General features: G+C 41.5%; 1 protein-coding gene and 1 long non-coding RNA gene across 10 annotated transcripts in view; one reads left to right on the top strand and one right to left on the bottom strand.

Moving 5' to 3' along the window:
• The window catches only part of TFCP2 (transcription factor CP2), a 60,813-nt gene extending 46,160 nt beyond the window's left edge, over nt 1-14,653 (bottom strand). For 2 of the 8 annotated variants that reach the window (XM_077870026.1, XM_077870022.1), the window contains exon 1: nt 14,344-14,653. Coding sequence is in view for 6 of the 8 variants with exons in the window: in XM_077870022.1 (XP_077726148.1) it covers nt 14,344-14,465 (122 nt within the window). In the remaining 2 variants the exon portion in view is untranslated. The remainder of the gene's footprint in view (nt 1-14,343) is intronic. The other 6 variants (XM_077870019.1, XM_077870027.1, XM_077870024.1 and 3 more) reach the window with 4 other exon arrangements.
• A 687-nt stretch (nt 14,654-15,340) lies between these two features.
• LOC144296815 (uncharacterized) lies at nt 15,341-21,609 on the top strand. Of its 2 annotated transcripts, none has more exons than XR_013363766.1 (3): nt 15,341-16,047; nt 20,028-20,152; nt 21,581-21,609. It is a non-coding gene; the product is annotated as an uncharacterized LOC144296815 (long non-coding RNA). The 2 variants fall into 2 exon arrangements; XR_013363765.1 differs by lacking the exon at nt 15,341-16,047 and adding an exon at nt 19,451-19,569.
• Nucleotides 21,610-22,069: the final 460 nt, after the last annotated feature.

Raw genomic sequence — 22,069 nt, 5'->3', positions numbered from 1 at the left:
TCTGTCTCTCTCTCTCTTAAATAAGTAAAACCTTAAAAAAGAAAGGAAACCTAATCAATAAATGTAGAAGGAAAGACATAGTTAGAAAATCATCATTTAGGTGCCTGGGTAGCTCAGTCGGTTAAGCATCTGCCTTCAGCTCAGGTCAAGATCCCAGGGTTCCGGGACCGAGCCACATTATCGGGCTCCCTGCTCCCTCCTTTTCCCTCTCCCACTGCCTGCTGCTCTCCCTGCTTGTGTTCTCACTCTGTCAAATAAATAAATAAAAACTTTAAAAAAATCATTTAGCAATTATCATAAAGAAATTAATTAGGGTACGAATCATTCACAAATGCTAAAATTAGTGGATGAAAGCTTGAAAGAACAGGATATTTACTCAGTCTCAAGAGATCTCCCCACAAGATACTAATTACAAAAGGCAAAATAATAAATTTACAATGGAGAAAATTAGCACATACCACCTTAATTAAGTAGTTCAAATTAACATTGCCAGTAATGGGATCAATCAGTAACATGTGCATCCTGATGGGATACACAGAGAACTCAGCATCCCTTAGGTAGTACCACCCAAAGTGCATAACCGAATCTATCATGAGCAAGCATCAAACAAACCCAAATTGAGGGCTAGTCTACAAAATAACTGGCCTGTCCTCATCAAGTTGTTAATATAAAATACAAAGACTCAGGAACTGTTCTAGATTAAACGAGACAAAAGAGATATGACAACTGAATCAATACATGATCTTGGATGTTTTTCTGCTATAAAGGACATTACTGGTATAATTGGCAAAATTTGAGTAAGGTCCACAGATTAGATCACAGTATTGTGTGTTAAGTTCCTAATTTTGATCACTATATTATAGTTAAGTAAGAAAATTTCATGTTTTTTAAAAACACACACTGAAAAAAAATTAAAATAAAATAAATAAAATAAAAATACACACTAAAGTAGGGCACCTGGTTGGCTCAGTCAGTTAAAGTGTCTGCCTTCGGCTCGGGTCATGATCCCGGGAACTTAGAATGGAGCCCCACGTTGGGCTCCCTGCTCAGCAGGGAGTCTGCTTATCCTTCTTCCTTTGCCCCTCTCCTCCACTTGTACTCTTTCTCTCTTGCTCTTTCTCCCAAATAAACAAATAAATTACTTTAAAAAATACACACTAAAGTATTCAGGTGTTAAGGGGTACCATATCTATAACTTAAACAGTTCATTTTTTTTTTTTTAATTAAGTAGGCTCTACACTCAGCATGGAGTCCAATGTGGGGCTCAAACTTACAACCCTGAGATAGAGACCTGAGCTGAGATCAAAAGTTGGACACTGGGGATCCCTGGGTGGCGCAGCGGTTTGGCGCCTGCCTTTGGCCCAGGGCACGATCCTGGAGACCCAGGATCGAATCCCACGTTGGGCTCCCGGTGCATGGAGCCTGCTTCTCCCTCTGCCTGTGTCTCTGCCTCTCTCTCTCTCTGTGTGACTATCATAAATAAATAAATAAATAAATAAATAAATAAATAAATAAATAAATAAAATAAATTTTTTTTAGAAACCTTAAAAAAAAAAAGTTGGACACTTAACTGAGCTACCCAGGCATCCCTTAAACAGTTCAGAAAAATAATAATAATTCTAGGTGTTGGGAGAGGAAAGAGAGGGCAAAAGATAAAACAAATACAGCAAAATGTTAACATTTGAGTAATCTTGGTAAAGAGTATTTATAGATTCTTTGTACTGTTTTTGTAAATCTTCTGCAAGTCTGAAATTAATATTTTTATTTTTTACACACACTCATAAAAGTTTCTGTGTAGAGAACAGGCTGGGGGGGGGGGCGGGTGATGAGTGCAGTGCTGGAAGCAGGATTAGACCAATTAAAAGGCTACTATAGATTAAGGACAGAGAAGGTCATCAAAGATGGCAAAGTAGGAAGCTCGGAATTATTCCCTCCACCAAAATAACTATTGAGCTGGCAAGAAATGCTTGAAGCAACTATTTTGGAACTTTGGAATCCAGTCAAACACTAGCAACATCCAAGGGAATGCTTGATGAAGAAAGAAGCTGGTAAATTTTAGTGAATTTCAGCATTTGGCATATTATCTATCTTCCCTGAGCTCCCAGTCCCTTGGCAGACAGCTGTGGGGAGAGTAGCCTGAGATCCTGTTGCAGGCTGCTGGTGTAAGGGTGGGTATTAGAGACTCTATCCTCCAAAAATTAAGGTTATATGTTTTGATCACTACTTTTGATTGCTGAAGAGCTGGCACACAGGCTAGCCACTGTTTCAACCCCATTTGAGGTGGCTTCCTTAGCAGAGTCAGACAAGGGGATTTAAAGAAACATTCTTTTTTTCCTCTTTAAGATTCAGGCATTTAAGAAAATTTCTGTCAAGTCACTGGCTGACCATGGAGATAACAGAAGAGACATCAGTGACCATATAAAACAAGGAACAAACTCTTTGCAAAAATATTTTGGTAAAGTCACTAAACAAACGGATGGCTTCAGCTTTTTTCTTTTTTAAGATTTTATTTATTTATTCATGAGAGACACAGAGGAAGAGGCAGAGACAAAGGCAGAGGGAGAAGCAGGCTCCCTGCAGGGAGGCTTTTGTGGGACTCCATACCAGGACCCCAGGATCATGACCTAAGCCAAAGGCAGGCATTTAACCACTGAACCACCCAAATGCCCCCTGACTTCAGCTTTAATCAAGTAACAATAGTAATCTCTAGGGAGAGAGTAGAATCTGATTTCCAGAGTTACTGTATTTCAATACTCAAAATGTCCAGTTCTAAACAAAAAATTACAAAGCATACAAAGAAAATCATGGCCAATTCACAAGAAAAGAGAAATTGACAGAAACTATGCTTTAACAAGCCCAGATACTAGAGTTAATATACAAAAACCTTAAATATACTCAAAGAGCTGAAGGAAATGATGGACAAATAAAGGAATCAGGAGAACAATTTATGAACGAGTAAAGAACAGCAATAAAAGACAAAAGTTATGAAAAGGAAACAAATAGAAATTCTGGACCCAAAAGTATAATAGTTGGAATTAAAAATTCACTGGCGGGTGGGGGATGCCTGGGTCCCTTCCACTGGGGCATGATCCCGAGGTTCTGGGATTGGGTCCCACATTGGGCTCCCTGCAGGGAACCTGCTTCTCCTTCTGCCTGTGTCTCTGCCTCTCTCTCTCTGTCTCTCATGAATAAATAAAATCTGTAAAAAAAAAATTAAAAATAAATAAATAAAAGTTCACTACAAGGATTTAGCATCAGATCAGCAGAAGAAAGAATCAGCAAACCTGAAGATAGCAAATTGAGATTACTCAGACTTAGGGGCAGAAAGAAAAATGAATGGGGACGACTGGGTGGCTCAGTGGTTGAGCACCTGCCTTTGGCCCAGGGCATGATCCTGGAATCCCGGGATCAAGTCCCACATCGGGCTCCCTGCATGGAGCCTGCTTCTCTCTCTGCCTGTGTCTCTGCCTCTCTCTCTCTCTGTCTCTCATGAATAATAAATAAATCTTTTAAAAAAGGAAAATGAATGAAGAAAAATGAACAGAAAATAAGAGGCCTAAGATACAATATCAAGTGCAGCAATGTACATACTATGAGAGTCCTAGGAGAAGAGGGAGAGGAAGAGGCAGAAAAAAATTGAAGAAACAATAGTTAAAAACTTTCCAAATTTGATGAGAGACATGAATCTACACATCCAAAGAATTCAACAAACTTCAAAAGGATAAATACAGAGAGCCATACCAACATACATTATATTCAAACTGTTGAAAAACAGAATCTTCAAAGCAGTAGAAAGTGACTCATCACATTATAAGGGAATGAAACTATTTTCTCATCAGAAACCATGGAAGCCAGAAGCCAGTGGAATGATACACGTAAAGTGCTGAAACTAAAAACCAAGAATTCTGAAACAAGGAAAAACTAAAATATTTCTCAACAAAAGCTACAGGAGTTTATTGCTAGTAAACCTGCCCTACAGGAAATGCTAAAGGGTATCCTTCAGCTTGAATGAAAGACTAGATGGTAACTCACAGTCATATGAAGAAAAAAGATCATTACACAGGTCACATAGATAAATATAAAGGTTAACATACTGTATTTTTCTTGTGTAACTCCTCTTTTTGTTCCCTATATGATTTAAAAGCATAAGGGTACCTGACTGGCTATCAGTGGAGCACAGGACTTCTTATCTCAGGGCTGTAAGTTTGAGCCCTATGTTTGGTGCAGAGCTTACTTAAAAATAGAAAAGGGAAGGGAAGGGAAAGGGAAGGGAAAAGGAAGGGAAATGGAAGAGAAAGGGAAGGGAAAGGGAAGGGAAAGGGAAGGGGAAGGGAAGGGGAAGGGAAGGAAAGGGAAAGGGAAAGGGAAAGAAAAGAAGAAAAGAAAAGAAAGAAAAGAAAAGAAAAGAAAAGAAAAGAAAAGAAAAGAAAAGAAAAGAAAAGAAAAAAAGAAAAGAAAAGAAAGATAAATCTATGGTAACAGGCAAACAATATATAAAGACATAATTGGTAACAATAACAGAGTGAAAACACAATTGGACAGGAACAGAAGTTAATGAATGATTTTTTTTTTTTAAGATTTTATTTATTTGACAGAAAGAAAGAGAGAACACATACAAGCAGGGGGAGTGGCAGGGAGAGGAAGAAGGAGAAGTAGGTTCCTTGCCGAGCACGGACCCCAATATCTGCTCCAACACAAGGCCCTAGGTCCCATGACCCAAGCCAAAGGCGGACACTTTTTAACTACTAAGCCACCTGGACACCCCAGTATGCTATTTTTTTTCAATTGAGTTATAATTGATATATAACATGCTAGTTTTAGGTGTAAAGCATAATGATTTGCTATTTATATATATTGCAAAATGATCACCACAATAAGTCTAGTTGGTATCAATTCAAATTAGATTGCTATACACTTAGGATATTAACTGTAATCCCCACAGTAACCACTAAGAAAATAACTTGAAAAATATACCCCCCCCCAAAAAAGGGGGGGAAATAAATAGGAAATAAAAATGGTACCTTAGAAAAAAATCAAACACAAAAGAAGAGTCACTGAGGAACAGATATATATATAGATATAGATATATATATATAGAAAACAAATAGCACAAGGGCACTCGGGTAACTTAGTCAGTTGAGCATCCAACTCTTGATTTTGGTTCAGGTCACAATCTCAGGGTTGTGGGATCAAGCCTCTGTCAGGCTCTGCATCCAGCATGAAGTCTGTTTGTCCTTTTCCCTCTGCTATTCCTCCCACTGTGTGTGTCTCTCTCTTAAAAAAAAAAAACAAAAAAAAAAAAAACAAAAAAAAACAAAAACAAAAGCACAATGGCAGAAATTAGTCCTTCATTATCAGTAATAAACTTTAAGTACAAATAGATTAGTTCACCAATTAAAGACAGATTGGCAGAAAAGATTTTTTTTTAAATGACCAACCACATGTTGCTTATGGAAGACTCACTTTAGATACAACACACAAATAAGTTAAAAGAATAGAAGAAAATATTCCATGCAAATGTAACCAAAAGAGACCTTCGGTACTAATCAAATATTAAACAAAACAGAACTTAGTCAAAAGTTGTCACAAGAAACAAAGAAGGACTTTTATATTGATTTAAAGACAATTTGTCAAAAAAATAATTATAAACATTTACACACCAAATAACAGAGCCCCCAAATATAAGAAGCAAACACTGATAAAACTGAAGGTGAAAACAGACATTTCTACCACAATGATTAGAGACTTCAATATCCCCAGTTTAAATAATGAATAGGACATCTAGACAGAAGATCAATAAGGGAACAAACGACTTAAAAAACATTTTAAATCAACTAGATCTAACAGACATATACAGATTACTTCAACCAACAACAGGAGAATATATATTCTTCTCAAGCACACATAAAACATTCTCCAGGATAGACCGCATGTTTGGCCATAAACCAATTCTCAATAACTTTAAAAAAAAAAATCAAAATCATACCAATTTTCTCTGACCACAATGGAATGAAGCTAGGAATCAGTAAGAGGAAAACTATAAAATTTGCAAATATGTGGAAAATAAGCAACACACTCTCAATCAATGAGTGAAAGAAAAAAACATCAGTAGGGAAATTAGAAAATACTGAGACACATGAAAACACAATATACCAAAAATTTATAGGGCAAAGTGAAAGCAATACTTGGGGAAATTCAAAATGTTAAATGCTTACATAAAAAGGAGAAAGACTTCAAGTCAAATAATCTAACTTTACATCTTAAGGAACTAAAAATAAATCAATAAAAAAGCAAACTAGATCCAAAACCAGAAGGAATGAAATAATAAGGATGATGAGGGAAAATGAAGTAGAAAATTAAAAAAAAAAAATAGTAGTGAATCCACAATACCAAAGGCCAGTTTTTTTAAAAAGATCAACAAAATTGCAGGGCACCTGGGTGGCTCAGTCAGTTAAACATCTGTCTTCAGCTCAGGTCATGATCCCAGAGTCCTGGGATTGAGACCTGTATCAGGCTCCCCACTTAACAGGGAGTCTGCCTCTCCCTCCAATTCTGCACCTTCTCTCTCTCATTCAAATAAATAAATAAAATCTTTAAAAAAAAAAAAAAAACAACAAAACTGACAAACTTTTAGCTAGACTATCCAGGAAAAAAAAAAGAGAAAAGACACAAATAAATCAGAAATGAAAGTGGGCTATTACCACCAACTTTATAGAAATGAAAGGATAAGAGAACACTATGAACAACTTTACACCAAAAAATAATATAGATACAAAAAAAAATTTCTAGAAACAAAATACCAAAACTGACCTAAGAAGAAATAACAAATCTCAACAGGCATATAACAAGAGATTGAATCAGTAATCAAAATCCTCTCAACAAAGAAAAGTCTAGATCCAGATGCCTTCATTGGTGAATTCTACCAAACATTTAAAGAATTAACAGCGATCTTGCTTAAACTCTTCAAAAAATAGAGAACACTTTCTAACATTCTACAAAGCCAGCAGTATCCTGACATCAGAGCCAGACAAAAATGCCAGAGGAAAAGGACACTACAGACCAACATCCCTGAATAAAAACACAAAAATCCTCAACACAATACTATCAAACTGAATCCAATAGCACATTAAAATGATTATACACTGTAACTAAGTAGAATCTTCCTAGAAATACAAGGATGGTTCAACATAAGGAAATCAATGTAATATACCACATGATCATCTCAACAGACACAAAAAGGCACTGAACAAAATTTAACACTCTTTCATAATGAAAACACCCAGCAAAACCTTGAAGACATTATGCTAAGTGAAAAAAGGCAGTCACATAAGGACAAATTTGTATGACTTCATTTATGAGATTCCTGGAGTGTTAAATTCATAAAGACAGAAATCAGAATGGTGATTACCAGAGACTAGGCGAATTAGTGATTGAGTAGAGGGTTTCAGTTTGGGATGATGAAAAAATTCTGGAGATGTATGGTGGTAACAGTTGCACAACAATGTGAATGTATTTAATGTCAATGAACTAATTGTACACTTAAAAATAGCTAAAATGGTAAATTTTATGTTTTTTTTTTTACCACAATAAAACACACACACACAACCAACTAGGAATAGAAAGAAACTTCCTTAACATTAAAAGCGCATTAATGAAAAATTCACAGCTCAATGGTTAAAGACTGAAAACTTTCCCTCTAAAATCAGGAATAAGATAAGGATGCCCACTTTCACCACTGCTATTCAACATTACTGGAAGTCCTTGCAAGAACAATTAATCAAGAAAAAGAAAAGCATACAAACAGGAAAAGAAAAGTGAAGCTATACATGATTCTACACATAGAAAATTCCATAGGTGGGCAGCCCCGGTGGCTCAGCGGTTTAGCGCCGCCTTCAGCCCAGGGCGTGATCCTGGAGACCTGGGATAGAGTCCCACATCAGGCTCCCAGCATGGAGCCTGCTTCTCCCTCTGCCTGTGTCTCTGCCTCTGTGTGTGTGTGTGTGTGTGTGTGTGTCTAATGAATAAATAAATAAAAATTAAAAAAAAAATTCCATAGGATCCAGAAAAATACTACTAGAGCTAATAAATGAATTCAGCAAAGTTGCAGAATATGAGATCAACACAAAAAAATCAGTTGTTTCTATATACTAGCAAAAAAAATCCAAAAAGGAAATTCAGAAAACAATTCCATGTATAATAGCATCCAAAAGAATAAAATACCCAGGAATAAATTTAACCAATGATATGAAAGACTTGTACTGATCTTCTTTGACTTAAATGGGGTTATATCTCAATAAATCCATCCTAAGTTGAAAACATTGTCAGTCAAATATATATTTAATGCATCTAACCTACCAAACATCACAGCTTAGCCTAGCCTACTACTTTAAATGTATTCAGAACATTAACATTAGCCTAAGATTTGTCATCTTACACAAAGCCTATTTTATAATAAAGTGTTGAGAATCCTATTACTTACTGAAATTCATACTGAAAGTAAAAAATGGAATGGATTTCATTTCCTTTTCCAAAAAAAGGACTCAGAATAGTTTTAAGCACATCATTTATTTATCCTCTTGATTGCCTGGCTAACTAAGAGCTGTGGCTCACTGCACTGCCCCACATCATGAAAAAGTATTGTATTGCATATCTTCAGCCAGTAAAAGTTCAAAATACAAAATTAGAAGTACAGGTTCTACTGAATGTGTATCACTTTCACACCATTGTAAAGCCAAAAAATCGTAAGTTGAACCATCATAAGTTGGAGACCATAGGTTGATGGGGCACCTGGCTGGCTCAGTTGGTAGAACATGTGACTCAATCTCGGGGTTGTGAGTTTGAGTTCCACATTGGGTGCAGAGATTACTTAAAAAGGGGAGGGGCACCTGGGTGGCTCAGTCGGTTGAGCAGCCAACTCTTGGCTTTGGCTTAGGTTCATGATCTCCTGGGTGGCAGGATCCAGGTCCACAACAGGCTCCACACTCAGCGGGGAGTCTGGTTGAAGATTCTCCCCCTCTGCCCCTCCCCTATGTGTTCACTCTCGAGTGCACACGCGTGCTCTCGCTCTCTAAATAAACAAATATATTTTAAACAAAACAAAACCAAAAAAGACTTGAATAGACACTTCTCCAAAAAAGATACACCAATGACCAGCAGCAAGCACGTGAAAGGATGTTCAACTTTATAGTCATTAAGGAATAGCAAAACACAATCACAATGACATACCACTGCACATTCACAAGGATGGGTTTAATCAGAACAACAAAAAATTAAAATAGGAAAATAAAAGCAGAAATAAGAAGTTCTGGTAAGAGTATAGAGTAACAGGAACACTTGTACGTTGCTGGTGGAACATAAACTGGTTCACCTATTGTATAAAACAGTTTGACAGTTCTTGAAAAAGTTTAGTATCTACTACACACCTATTACAATGGCCAAATCTGAAACACTGACAACACCAAATACTGACAAGGATGTGGAGCAAAGGGAACTCTCACCAATTTCCAGTGAGAATGCGAAATGGTACAGCCACTTTGGAGGACGGTTTGGCAGTTTCTTACAAAACTACACATACTCTTACCATATCATCTGGAATTGCATTCCTTGCTGTTATTTACCCAAAAGAGTTGGAAACTATCTCTACACAAAAAAACCTGCACATGGAAGTTTCATAACAGTTTTATTCGTAATTGACAAAACTTGGAAGGAACCAAGATGTCCTTCAGTAGGTGAATGAATAAACTGATACATCCAGACTAGACTATTATTGAGCACTAAAAAAAGAAATTAGCGGGGATCCCTGGGTGTCTCAGTGGTTGGGCGTCTGCCTTCGGCTCAAAGCGTGATCCCAGAGTCCCGGGTTCGAGTCCCACATCAGGCTCCCTGCATGGAGCCTGCTTCTCCCTGTGTCTCTGCCTCTCTCTCTCTCTCTGTGTCTCTCATGAATAAATAAATAAAATCTTAAAAAAAAATTGTACACAAATATTTACAAATATCTCATGGTCATCTCCTTTAAAAACAAAATGATACATTAGCACTATTCATAATAGTCAAAAGGTGGAAACAACCTCTACATCTACCAATGGATGAACAAATAAACAAGCTGTGATACCTACATATGTATTATTCAGTCATAAAAAGGAATGAAATACTGAAGTGCTGATACATGCTATGATGTAAATGGACCCTGAAAACGTGATGCTAAGTGAAAGAAGCCAAACACAAAAAGTCATGCATTATAGGATTTCATTTATATGAAATATCCAGAATAGGTAAATCCATACAGACAGGCTGCCAGGGAAAAGGGGGGGGCGGTGGAAATAGGGAGCAATTGCATAAGAGGCACAGGATTTTCTTTTAGACAGATGAGGTGGTGGTTGTATACTGTGAATATACTAGATAACACTGAATAGTTCACTTTAAAATGGTTAATTTTTAAGACGTGAATTCCATCTCAAATTTTAAACAATGAAAGATAGAAAATTCTTTTTAAACTAAAAATTTGGGGCACCCGGGTGGCTCTGTTGGTTAAGAGCTTTCAGCTCAGGTAATGATCCTCGGGTCAAGCCCCACATCAAGCTCCCACTCAGCAGGGAGTCTGCTTCTCCCTCATCTTCTGCTCCTCCTCCTGCTCATGTTTGTACAAGAGCTCTCTCTCTCTCTCTCTCTTGCTCGCTCACTCTAATAAATAAAATCTTAAAAAAAAATAGTAAACTACAAAATTTAATTTTTACTTTTTTTATAACAGCTCTATTTTGATACAGTTCATATACTATACAATTTACCCATCTAAAGTATATCGTTCTCTTTAGTGTAGTCACAGAATTGTGCAACTATCACCATAATTTATTTTTATATATGTATTATGTATTTTAAGTAACCTTTATGCCGAACACGGGGCTCGAACTCATGACCCCAAGATCTAGAGTCACATGCTCTATCGACTGAACCAGCCAGGTTCCCCTCACCATTATTTTAGAACATTTCTATCAACATCCCTCCTGCCCCTCCCCCCCCAAAAAAAACCCAGGACCATTAGTGGTCACTTCCTATTACCTCTTTCCCCAAGCTCTAGTCAATCACTATTCTACTTCTTGTCTCTGTAAGTTTGCCTATTCTGGACATTTCATAAAGTGGAATCATATGTTGTGTGGTGTTCTGTGACTGGCTCCTCTTACTTAGCATGTTTTGGGGGAATTTCATTTATTTTAACTAGAAAATGTGTTCTGTGTATTAAAATGTAAGGAAAAAAGTAAGAAGAATATTAAAGAACCACTCAGAAAAAGAACTTTACAAAAAAAAAAAAAAAAAAAAGAACTTTACTGAATACAATGGCAGATCAAGAGTCCAAAACAGAAATCCAGGACAGCCTGGGTGGCTCAGCGGTTTAGCGCCGCCTTCAGCCCAGGACGTGATCCTAGGGTCCAGGGATTGAGTCCCACGTAGGGCTCCCTGCATGGAGCCTGCTTCTCCCTCTGCCTGTGTCTCTGTCTCTGTCTCTATGTGTCTCATGAATGAATGAATAAAATCTTTAAACAACAACAGAAATCCAGGAAAGATGAACCTTTGTAAAATATAAATCAATAGATTTGAAGTGAAACCATTATAAGATGCAGCAAAAAATATACAAATTAGGGTAAAATGAATATATTAAGGAATATATCTTACAAACAAATAGATGGTCAAAGAGAACATTTTCCCTAATAAAGGTGTAGGAAAATTGATTACAAGGTTTAGTTAAAGGGAGAAACACAAGAGTAAAGAATCATTGTTTCTGTGTATGAAAACTCCTCTAGTCAGTGTTTGTTAAAATGTGGTCGCTGGACTATCTGCATCAAAATCTAAGAACTCGGGGCACCTGGGTGGCTCTGCAGTTTAGGGCTGCCTTCAGCCCAGGGTGTGATCCTGGAGTCCCAGGATCGAGTTCCACTTCAGGCTCCCTGTGTGGAGTCTGCTTCTCCCTCTGCCTGCGTCTCTACCTCTCTCTCTCTGTCTCTTATGAATAAATAAATAAAATCTTTAAAAAAATACAAATTAATGCAAATGATTAAACATGTATCAGAGTCAAGAGAAGAGTGACAAGAGCAAAATGCATAAAAAAGAGGAAGGTGAAAGAAACGAAGAGAATATACTTCAAGTTTTGGCATATTGTGCTCTAGGGAAAACAAAGTTATGTTTGAAAACTCTTATACAATTGATGTAGGAAAAAAAATTCTAAATGTGTAAAAACACAAACCGTGGTACTAATACCAGTGATGACCACTTGGGTATATGACATAGGAAAGCATTTTTAAATGTAAGGTTGGCTGGTACAGAAGGCACATAACAGATGTACACAATGTTTGTTGACAATGTTATCTCTCTCTTTTTTTTTTAAAGACTTCATCCATTTATTAATGAAACACAGAGAGAGAGAGAGGCAGAGACACAGGCAGGGGGAGAAGCAGGCTCCATACAGGGAGTCCGATGCAGGACCTGATCCCGGGACTCCAGGATCAAGCCCTGGGCCAAAGGCAGGTGCTAAACCGCTGAGCCACCCAGGGATTCCCGATGTTAACTATTTTCATACAGTTTCAAGTACAGTTACATTTAATTATCTTCATCCTCCGATAATCTAGAGAAAACCAAACTTTTCGCTGTGTTAGTCTTTACATGAACAGCAGGACAAATTGTCAAATATTATGTCAGCTACTGCTGTACAAGATCAGGATTGGGACATTTACTTTCAGACCAAGCTAATCTCTATTTTTAAGGGCAGACTTATGTAAACAAGGACAGGCAAAACTAGAATTAAATTTCTCAACCCTAATTAGCATCGCATGATAGCACTTAAATTTCCCTGAAAAATCACTATAATACGTATAGAAGGATAGCCTTTATTATTCTGAGTACTGAAGATGAAGTATTAAGTTCTAACTCATTTTACTTCAGTGAGGAAAATCCATTTTGGTTTGACAGGGACAAAGACAAGAAGTTTGCATTACATAACTCTCAAAGGATCTCACTATCAGAATATAAAATTTGTCCACTTTCCCCCTTTAAAAAAAAAAAAAAAACCCTTCCCCTATAAATCTGTAAATTCAAACTGTGATGTTCTAAAGTCTCTTGAAAACTCACTTATTGGGGATCCCTGGGTGGCTCAGCGGTTCAGCATCTGCCTTCAGCCCAGGGTGTGATCCTGGAGACCCGGGATCAGTCCCACACATCAGACTCCCTGCATGGAGCCTGCTTCTCCCTCTGCCTGTGTATCTCATGAATAAATAAATAATATATATATATATTTAAAAAAAAAAAAAAAGAGGGATCCCTGGAATGGCTCAGCAGTTTGGTGCCTGCCTTCAGCCCAGGGCATGGTCCTGGGGACCCGGGGTCGAGTCCCGCTTCAGGCTCCCTGCATGGAGCCTGCTTCTCCCTCTGCCTCTCTCTCTCTCAATCTCTCTGTGTGTGTCTCTCATGAATAAACAAATAAAATCTTTAAAAAAAAAAAAAACTCACTTATTTATCTTCAGCCTGAAAAATGCACTTGGAAACCCAATTATATTCCACCCCACGCTAAGCTGCAGATGTCTCAACAGTCCCAGAATGACTCTTGTACGCCTCATAAATGAAACCAACTCTACTTGGGGAATGAAGCAGCTCACGCACAGCAAATAAATTACATGGGAAGAAGTCATGCTACTTTCGCAGATTTTTATTTGTTATCAACATCTGCCTGGATGCACTATAAAGTCCAGAAGTATCTAAAAGTTATCCGAGACTTTTCCTTTTCCAAGCTTACGTTTCAAAAAGGCAAACAATTCCCAGACTGAATCCGTAGAGCCGGCCAAAGTACCGATGCGTGGACTTGTTCGCCCAAGGAAGGTCTCGCTCTTCCTCCCAACAAGCAGGCAACCGACCTCCATCACTCAGCCCCAGCTCCCCGACTCCTGAACATCCCCGACAGGCCCCACGTCGCCCCCTTCTCGCATCTCTAAGTCTCCCGCGTTGGGCACGACAGACACCCTGTGCACGTTCACCTGTTTTGCTAACCAAGGGCCCTTCTTGCATCTTCCACTGACCCCGCACAGACCTGACGCTGCCCACCACCTCTGGCTTCCTTTCTTTCACAACAGTCCCTATTCAGAGCAACAAAGAAACGAGTCCACGTTCCCTAACCGCGGCTTATTTAACTCTATAAACACCTCCCCCTTTGTCCCCACCCCCCACCCCCTACACACACACACACACACACACACACACACACACCACCTTCCATTCTCTTTCCTGCTTTTGTTATTTAGAAGAGTGCAAGGGTCTGGATCAAAAAAAAAAAAAAGAAAAGAGAAAAAAAGCAAGCTCACTCACCTCATGCTATAGGCACCAGCACCCAGTTCCTGGCCGATCCCGGACAGACTAGCGTCGAAGTCCTGCACCAGCCCGGATTCAATCACTTCGTCGGCCAGGGGCAGCTTCAGAGCCCAGGCCATGCTGGCTCCTTCCCTGCCCCAGGAGACCCCGCTGCTTCTCGTACAAAGGCGAGCAGTGGGGTTCTACCCCACGGGGCGGGGGGCGCGGGCGCAGGGCTGTCGGGACTCCCTCCCACCCGAGGTCGCCCACGCAGACCCCTCGGGCCCACCCCAGGCCGGAGCCGCACCGCCCGCACCACTAATCCCAGCTCCCGCCTCCACCCCCAGGCTCCCTCGCACCCAGCCCCCCGCAGCCGCGCGAGGGCCCCTCGGCTCCCCCAGCCCCGGGCCCCCGAGGCAGCCCCGGCCTCCCGCGCTCCCCCTCCCCGGCCTCCCCCGCTGCCCTCCGCACACACCCGCAGCAGCGACCCGCTGCCCGCCCGGCGCGCGCACGCCGCCCCGGCACCTCCCCCCCGCCCCCCGCCAGGCCCCTTCTCCGGGAAGCCCCCTCGCTCCGGGGACCCGCGCCCGCTCGCCCGCTCGCCCGCTCGCTCCCTGTCTCCCCTCCAGGCCTCGCTTCCGGTCAGCCCCGCGCTCACTTCCGGTCAGCCCTCCTCAACCCCAAGGCTCTCCGAACCAAACCCAGGGGTCCGCCGAGCCGACTCCCCGCCCCCTGCAGCAGCCCCCCCGCCCCCCTCGCGGCCTCGGAACATGGAAGGGGAGAGCCCAGCAGCGGCTGGAGACCCAGACTCGCCGGGGTCCCCCCCACCGCCCTCCCCGGCGCCAGCCAATCAGGGCGCCCTCTTCCTCTGCGGGTCCGGAGACCGTGACGTCACCCTGCGGCTCGCCAATGAGGAGGCGAGCCCGTGGGACCGGGCAGTGCTGATTGGCTAGCTGCGCGGGATGGGCGGGGCGGTCCGGGAGAGGGCCCCGCGTGCGGCAGGTGGCTCCAGTTTAAAGGGCCCTGCCTGGGGCTACCTGGCGGCTGCCTCCCGCGGGCTCCCAGTCCGCGCTCTAGGGCGCGGGGGCGGCCTGCGCCCCGGGCCTACCGGACCCGCCCCGGGCCCTGGAGAATCGCGGGCCGCCTCCCCGGCGCTCCCTCCCCGTAGGCGCTCCTCTGCGGCTGGAATACTCCCTGCCCTTAAGCCCCCCTCACCGAAGGTCAAGACTCCGCTTCTGCTCACCTTCCGCGTTCCCCCTAACGCATTTTGGACGGGAAAGCAGGAGATGGCTGAAAGTTGTAGTTTTTAAAAGGTCGTGGTCTGAAGATCAGGATTCGGGCTGGCGGCTTCGCTTAACGGGTCCGGTGACTCTCGAATCATCGTTTACTCTCGTTGAGATGGAGATTCCTCGTTTGCAGAGTGGGGATAACCATACCCGGTCCACCTTCTTCCTTTATTTAAGACCAAATAATAATGTCCATTGTTTATTAAGCATCAACTATATGTCAGGAACTTTATGACATTATTAGTATCCCTCAAGACAAGCGCGTAATTACAATTATAATTCTTTTTTAAGATTTTTTTTTAAAAGATCTTATTTCTTTATTCATAAGAGACACACAGAGAGAGGCGGAGAAGCAGGCTGATGTGTGGGACTCAATCCCAGGACTCCTGGATCACGCCCTGAGTGGAAGGCAGATGCTCAACACTGAGCCACCCAGGTGCCCCCCCTCCTTTTTTTTTTTTAATTTTTATTTATTTATGATAGCACAGAGAGAGAGAGAGAGAGAGGCAGAGACATAGGCAGAGGGAGAAGCAGGCTCCATGCACCGGGAGCCCGATGTGGGACTCGATCCCGGGTCTCCAGGATCGCGCCCTGGGCCAAAGGCAGGCGACAAACCGCTACGCCACCCAGGGATCCCCCTCCCTCCTTTTTAAAGATTTTATTTAAAAAAAATAAAAAATAAAAAATAAAATAAAATAAAATAAAGATTTTATTTATTTATTTGTAAGACAGAGGCAGAGACATAGGCGGAGGGAGAAGAAGGCTCCCTGGGTGGAGCCTGATGTGGGACTCTATCCCAAGACCCCAGGATCACGACCTGAGCCAAAGGCAGCTGCTCAACCACAGAGCCATCCAGGGGTCCCTATAATTAGCATTCTAAAGCTAAATATGATGACCCTCATTTTACCAGTAGGGAAAGAAGCCTATGGGCTTAAATTCGCCACCGCTAAATTGCCATGCAAACTTCAGAGCTTGATTCCCAAGCCTGGTATTTTTCACCATAAAATATTGCCTATATGTTAAAGTATTGGTTCATTGTTGTATTCCATTATTGAACTTTTTACAATTTGTCTTGAGTCGTATATATCTGCCTTTTTCACCAGACTGCAAGTTTCTAAATAATAGAAAATAAATCTTTTTCAGACTTGTGTTCTATATATCTCCTAGTAGTTTCTGCTTTCAATAGGACTTTAAAAAATGCTTATTGAATTAAAAAAGGAAATAAAGGAAAGAGGTTGATATGAAGTTAATAGCGTGCCCCCAGTTTTCAGCCACAAGATTCTCTCTTTTAGGGCTCTAGGGTTACCTTAATAAGCCCTGGCATCCAAATCTTTGTTCGTTCCTGGAACATTTAATATCTCTTCAAGCCATTTCTTTTTCCTTTGAGCCAGTTTTATCTCAAAACATGTGCCTATAAGTAAAATAACTGGTCCTAGGCTCAGAAACCAAAAGAGAGATGCCATAATCAAACTCCTTTGTACAAATATTATATCCAGAGTATTTTTACACACCTGTTAGATGGAATCATGCCTCCTTGAGTAACAGCTCCATCACTACCTTCATAAACTGACCAAGTAACTTTAAATCTCTGATGTAATAATGAGAGGCTCATATTTACTGAGCCCTTCCTCAGTGCCAAACCCTGACTAGGTGCTTTATGTATATAAGCTCACATCACTCCTGTAAGAAAGGTACCATGATTAGATTCATTTCATAAATAAGGAAATTGAGGTTTAGAAAAATTAATAGCTTGTTCAGGATCACCCAGTTTGTGAGTAGTGAAGCCTGACTGATCTCACAGTCTGAGACATCTAACTGTCATACCACTCTATCCCTGGGATGGTTTTTTTTTTTTTTTTTCTATTTATTTATGATAGTCACACAGAGAGAGAGAGAGGCAGAGACATAGGCAGAGGGAGAAGCAGGCTCCATGCACTGGGAGCCAGACGTGGGATTTGATCCCAGGTCTCCAGGATCGCGCCCTGGGCCAAAGGCAGGCGCCAAACCGCTGCGCCACCCAGGGATCCCTGGGATGGTTTTAATCTAAAAAGATCTGCTTCCTGCCTGTTCTTTTCAGAGATGTATTCTGAAGCTTGTGGAGGTGAGGATATTGAATTATCAAAAATTGCACACATGAAGATACCTTGAATGAAACATTTTTTTAATATGCAGAAAAATAGGTCAAAATGAATGGATTTAAAATAAAACAAGGAGGGATACCTGGGTAGCTCAGCGGTCGGGTGTCTGCCTTCGGCTCAGGGGCTCAGGGCGTGATTCTGGGTTGGGGATGGAGTCCCCCATAGGGCTCCCCACAGGGAGTCTGCTTCTCCCTCTGCCTGTGTCTCTGCCTCTCTCTGTGTGTCTCTTGTGAATAAATACATAAAATCTTTTTTAAAAATTAAGAAATAAAATAAAACAAGGAATATTCATAATAGCCGTTTGCAAGAGAAAATTACCATATCCAGGAATCTTATGGAATCCTGTACTCTGGAAAATGTTTAGAAAAAAATAGACTTGTCCTTCTCAGAAATGTTTGAGCTTAAGTTTAAATTTTTTTTTTTTTAAGATTTTATTTATATATTTGAGAGAGAGAGAAAGCACAAGCAGGGGGAGGGCAGAAGGAGAAGCAGACTCCCCACTGAGCAGGGAGCCCTATGCAGGACTCCATTCCAGGACTCTGGGATCGGGACCCAAAATGAATGCAGACATGCAACTGACTGAACCACCCAGGCACCCCTTAAGTTTAAATTCTGAACCAAAATAAAGACCACTAAAGTATTCCTTACCATTTATTAATTCTAAAATAAACTAGAATAAGATAAGAAGTAATTCCTAAGCCTTGGCCCCTCCCAATTGGAATGCAGACCAGTCTTGAGATTTATGACTGTGAGCCCAGATCCCCCTGTGGGGAAAAGATTTTACAGACTATTCACCCCTGGAATGCTGTGACTGGGGGGAGTGGACTTTTTCCTTCCTTTCACTTTCCTTTTTTTTTTTTTTTGCCTTTAGCCTTCCAAATGTAACTAAAAGTGAAATTGGAGTGCCAGGGCTGGAAACAGTGGTTTCAGGGGCAGCCCTGGGAGCTCTGCTTCCAAGAAAAGATCGCCAGAGATTCCCCAAGAAATCCAGTACCACCTATCAAAAAAACAAATTTTGTATGCATAAATTTATCCCACAACAAAAATCATAGTTCTTATTAGATATAATAAATATGAGTAATTAACTAGGGCACCTGTGGCACAGAGCCTGTGGACTATTGGGTGGAGTTAAGGCTTATCTGTAAAGGGTTCATTTCCCTAGATTAGGTCCTGAAACCAGACACTGTTTAGATGAAACTGAAGGGGTCCAGAATGAGCTTCCCCAAATGTGCATTTTTGGCTTGTGGATTGTTTTGAGCTGAAGTCAATCAAGGCCTGCAAAGCTAAGGAAGAGCTTTTATCTTCCCTTTAACTGCCTAAAATAATTTAGATAGAGGGCCTAGTCCAGGAAGAGAACTATCATTCAGAGATAACTACAAAGAATATGAGCTAAGTGGGAAGCTCAATAGGGCCTGTTTGTTCAGATTCCTGTCTGGCTCCATTGTCTCTGCATGCCATGGCAAACATTTGCTTACCAAATATTTACTCTTCCCATCTTCCTGTAAGTTATCTTCCTCCCCTTTGAAGTCTCAGACCCCTCGTAGCTCGGGATGGCATACAAGCCCCAATTGCTTGCCCACCTGTGGGTCTCATAGTCTCAGGGGGCTGTTGTATACATGTAATTAGATTAGTTTTTCTCCTTTAGTGTGTTTTATGTCAATATAATTAATAGACCCGCCAAAAGAACCTAAAAGGGTAAAGAAAAATTCTTCCTCCTCTACAGAACACAGCAGAGCTTACCCTGGAGGGAAAAAACACTTGGAAATCCCACCAAAAAGATCAGGACAGAAAATCAATTCCCAAGTTCTATCCTGTATGGGGTAAGGTTAAGCACACAGGCTTTAGAGGCAACATACCTGGGTTCAGGACGTGGTTCTGCAGCTCACAAACCAAGGAACTTTGAGTACATTCCTCATCTTCCCTGTGCCTCAATTCCTTACCTATAAAATGGTTATAGTGACCGGCACTGAGGAGGGCACTTGATGGGACGAGCACTGAGTGTTATACTGTATGTTGGCAGATTGAATTTAAACTTTTAAAAATATAAAAAATAAAGTAAAATAAAATGGGTATAATAGTAGTTCTTACTTTACAGAATTATGGTGAGAATTAACTGACATAATGCATGTCAAGTGCTTGGAAGAGTACTTAGCACATGATCAGTGATCAGTAAACATTAGCTATTATGACTGACAAAAAGGAGATCCTAGCACTTGTCCTGCCTACTTCTCAAGACAAGCAAAATATATTCTCATAAATATTTGGTCTTTACCCACAGTTTCTGGCTCACAGCTTTCAAATCCCTTGGAATTTCCTGAACAACAGAGCTATGGGAGCATCTTTTGTGCTATTTGGTCTGTCTGCAGTTTCTGAAGAGGCTTTAGAGCCATGGACATGAAATGGGTATCGTGATTCATAACAAGTTCCTTTCCACCACAGCTGGGTTTGTTAATGAAGGTGACTTTTGGAAAGCATTTAAGGATGAGGCCTGGTTGCCAGGGAAACTATGAATAGTGGGTTGGAACTTTCAGCCCCATCCCCTGATTCCTGGGAAAGGAAGAGGGGCTAGAGTCTGAATCAGTCACCAATAGCCCCTGAGTTAATCAACCATGCCTATGCAATGGACCCTCCATCAAAATCCCAAAGGAGGGTGTAAAGAGAGCTTCCAGTTTGAGAAACAGAACGGTTCCATGTGCCACTGTGCCAGAGCCCTAAGCTCCATGAACACAGACGCTTCTTTGTTCTGGACCTTGCCATATGTATCTCTTCATAGGGCTGTTGATTTGTATCCTTTGATAACCTGCATAATAAGGCAGTAATCTAGTGAATAAATGGGTTTCCTGAGTTCTGTGAGCCATTCTAGCAGGTTAAATGAACCCAAAGAGGGGGTCATGGGAACCTCTAATTTACAGCCAGTTGGTCAGAAGCATAGGTAACATACTCACAGTTGGCATCCTCTCGGAACCTCCAATTTGTCGCTGGTCAATCACAAGCCCAGATAAGAACCTGGGCTTGTGATGGCATCAGAAGTGGAGGGTGGTCTTGTGGGACTGAACTTCTTACCTGTGCTATCTGATGCTAGCTTGAGGTAGATAGTGTCAGAACTGAGTGGAATTCTGGATACCTTGTTGGTGTCCGAGAACTGCTTGTTGGTATGGGGAAGCCTCCATACGCATGTCGGAATTGGGTCCAGGAACCTAAAAAGAACATCTCAGACCTGGGAATAGAAACTGCAGTTCTCCACAAACCCACCCCTCTTCCTTTCAGGCTGTCCTGGGCCAAATGCCAGGAACCACATTCAACTGGTTTGAGCCAGAGATATCAGTTTCCACAGACTCTTCTGGTGGGAGCTGCTGGGAAAGGCCTTTCTCAGGTCAGGGCCAGTTGCTGCCCAGATTCCATTCACTCCCACATATCGCAGTCTAAACCCTGCACAGATTCTGCTGAGAATCTCCTGTACCTGCTTTCTCCCAGTAGTGTGAAGTCAGGGACTCCGCTCTCATCATTTCCTAATGCATTCAGTCATCTTTCTGATGTTTCTCAGGCACCTACTGTGCGCCCTGACCAACCTAGCATGGACAGCTAATATTAGGGTTGTGAGATCTATGCAGAAGTAAGCGCTGGCTTCTCTTTGACTTTTCTGCCCCATTGTTTCTGAGTCCTGTAAAGCTCCTCTGATCTCTAAGCCTACTGTCCCTTGGGCAGAGGAGACGTAGTAGAGCCTGCATCTAGAATCCAGCACAGGGCCTGGCTCAGGGATATTGGTTGGGTGGAATCAAAGGTGATGTCTTGCTCTCAGTTTTTTTGTTTTTTTTTTTTTTTTTCTCTCAGTTTAGATGATGGGAGCCCAGACCTCATAAGGGGTAGAAGGGGAAGGAGGAGGGAGGGGGAGGAGGGAGGGCTGCAGGGGTGCACAGCATGAACCCAACTCCTAGGAGGTAGACAAGTAAAGAGAGGCCCCTCTCTAGCAGTCATGCTCTCCCTGCTCTAAGCCCAAGTGCCACGTCTGCCTCTAACATTTGTAGGCCTAAGGAAGAGCACAGATGAAGAGCCGCCTACCGTGTAGCTAAATCTGTATGAAATATAAGTTAATTATGAATGATCTAGACTTGCGTCACGATAAGCATACCTTCATAATAACCTGGAAGATGAGGTTTGAATTTAGACTTCTAGCACTCTTGGAAGTTCTGTGTTAGAATGTTCCACAGTCTTGGTCCTCAGTCTACAGTCTGCTTCTCTTCCCTCTGGCAGAGCCACCTCATGAGGGGGTGGGTGTGTATTTATACAAAGGGCTGTGTATTTAAGCAAAGGACTTCGTGT

Source organism: Canis aureus, chromosome 25, assembly GCF_053574225.1.
Source record: "Canis aureus isolate CA01 chromosome 25, VMU_Caureus_v.1.0, whole genome shotgun sequence".
NCBI lineage: Eukaryota > Metazoa > Chordata > Mammalia > Carnivora > Canidae > Canis > Canis aureus.
Note: the sequence above shows the minus strand (reverse complement) of the source record. Positions and strands in the feature narration are given on the sequence as shown.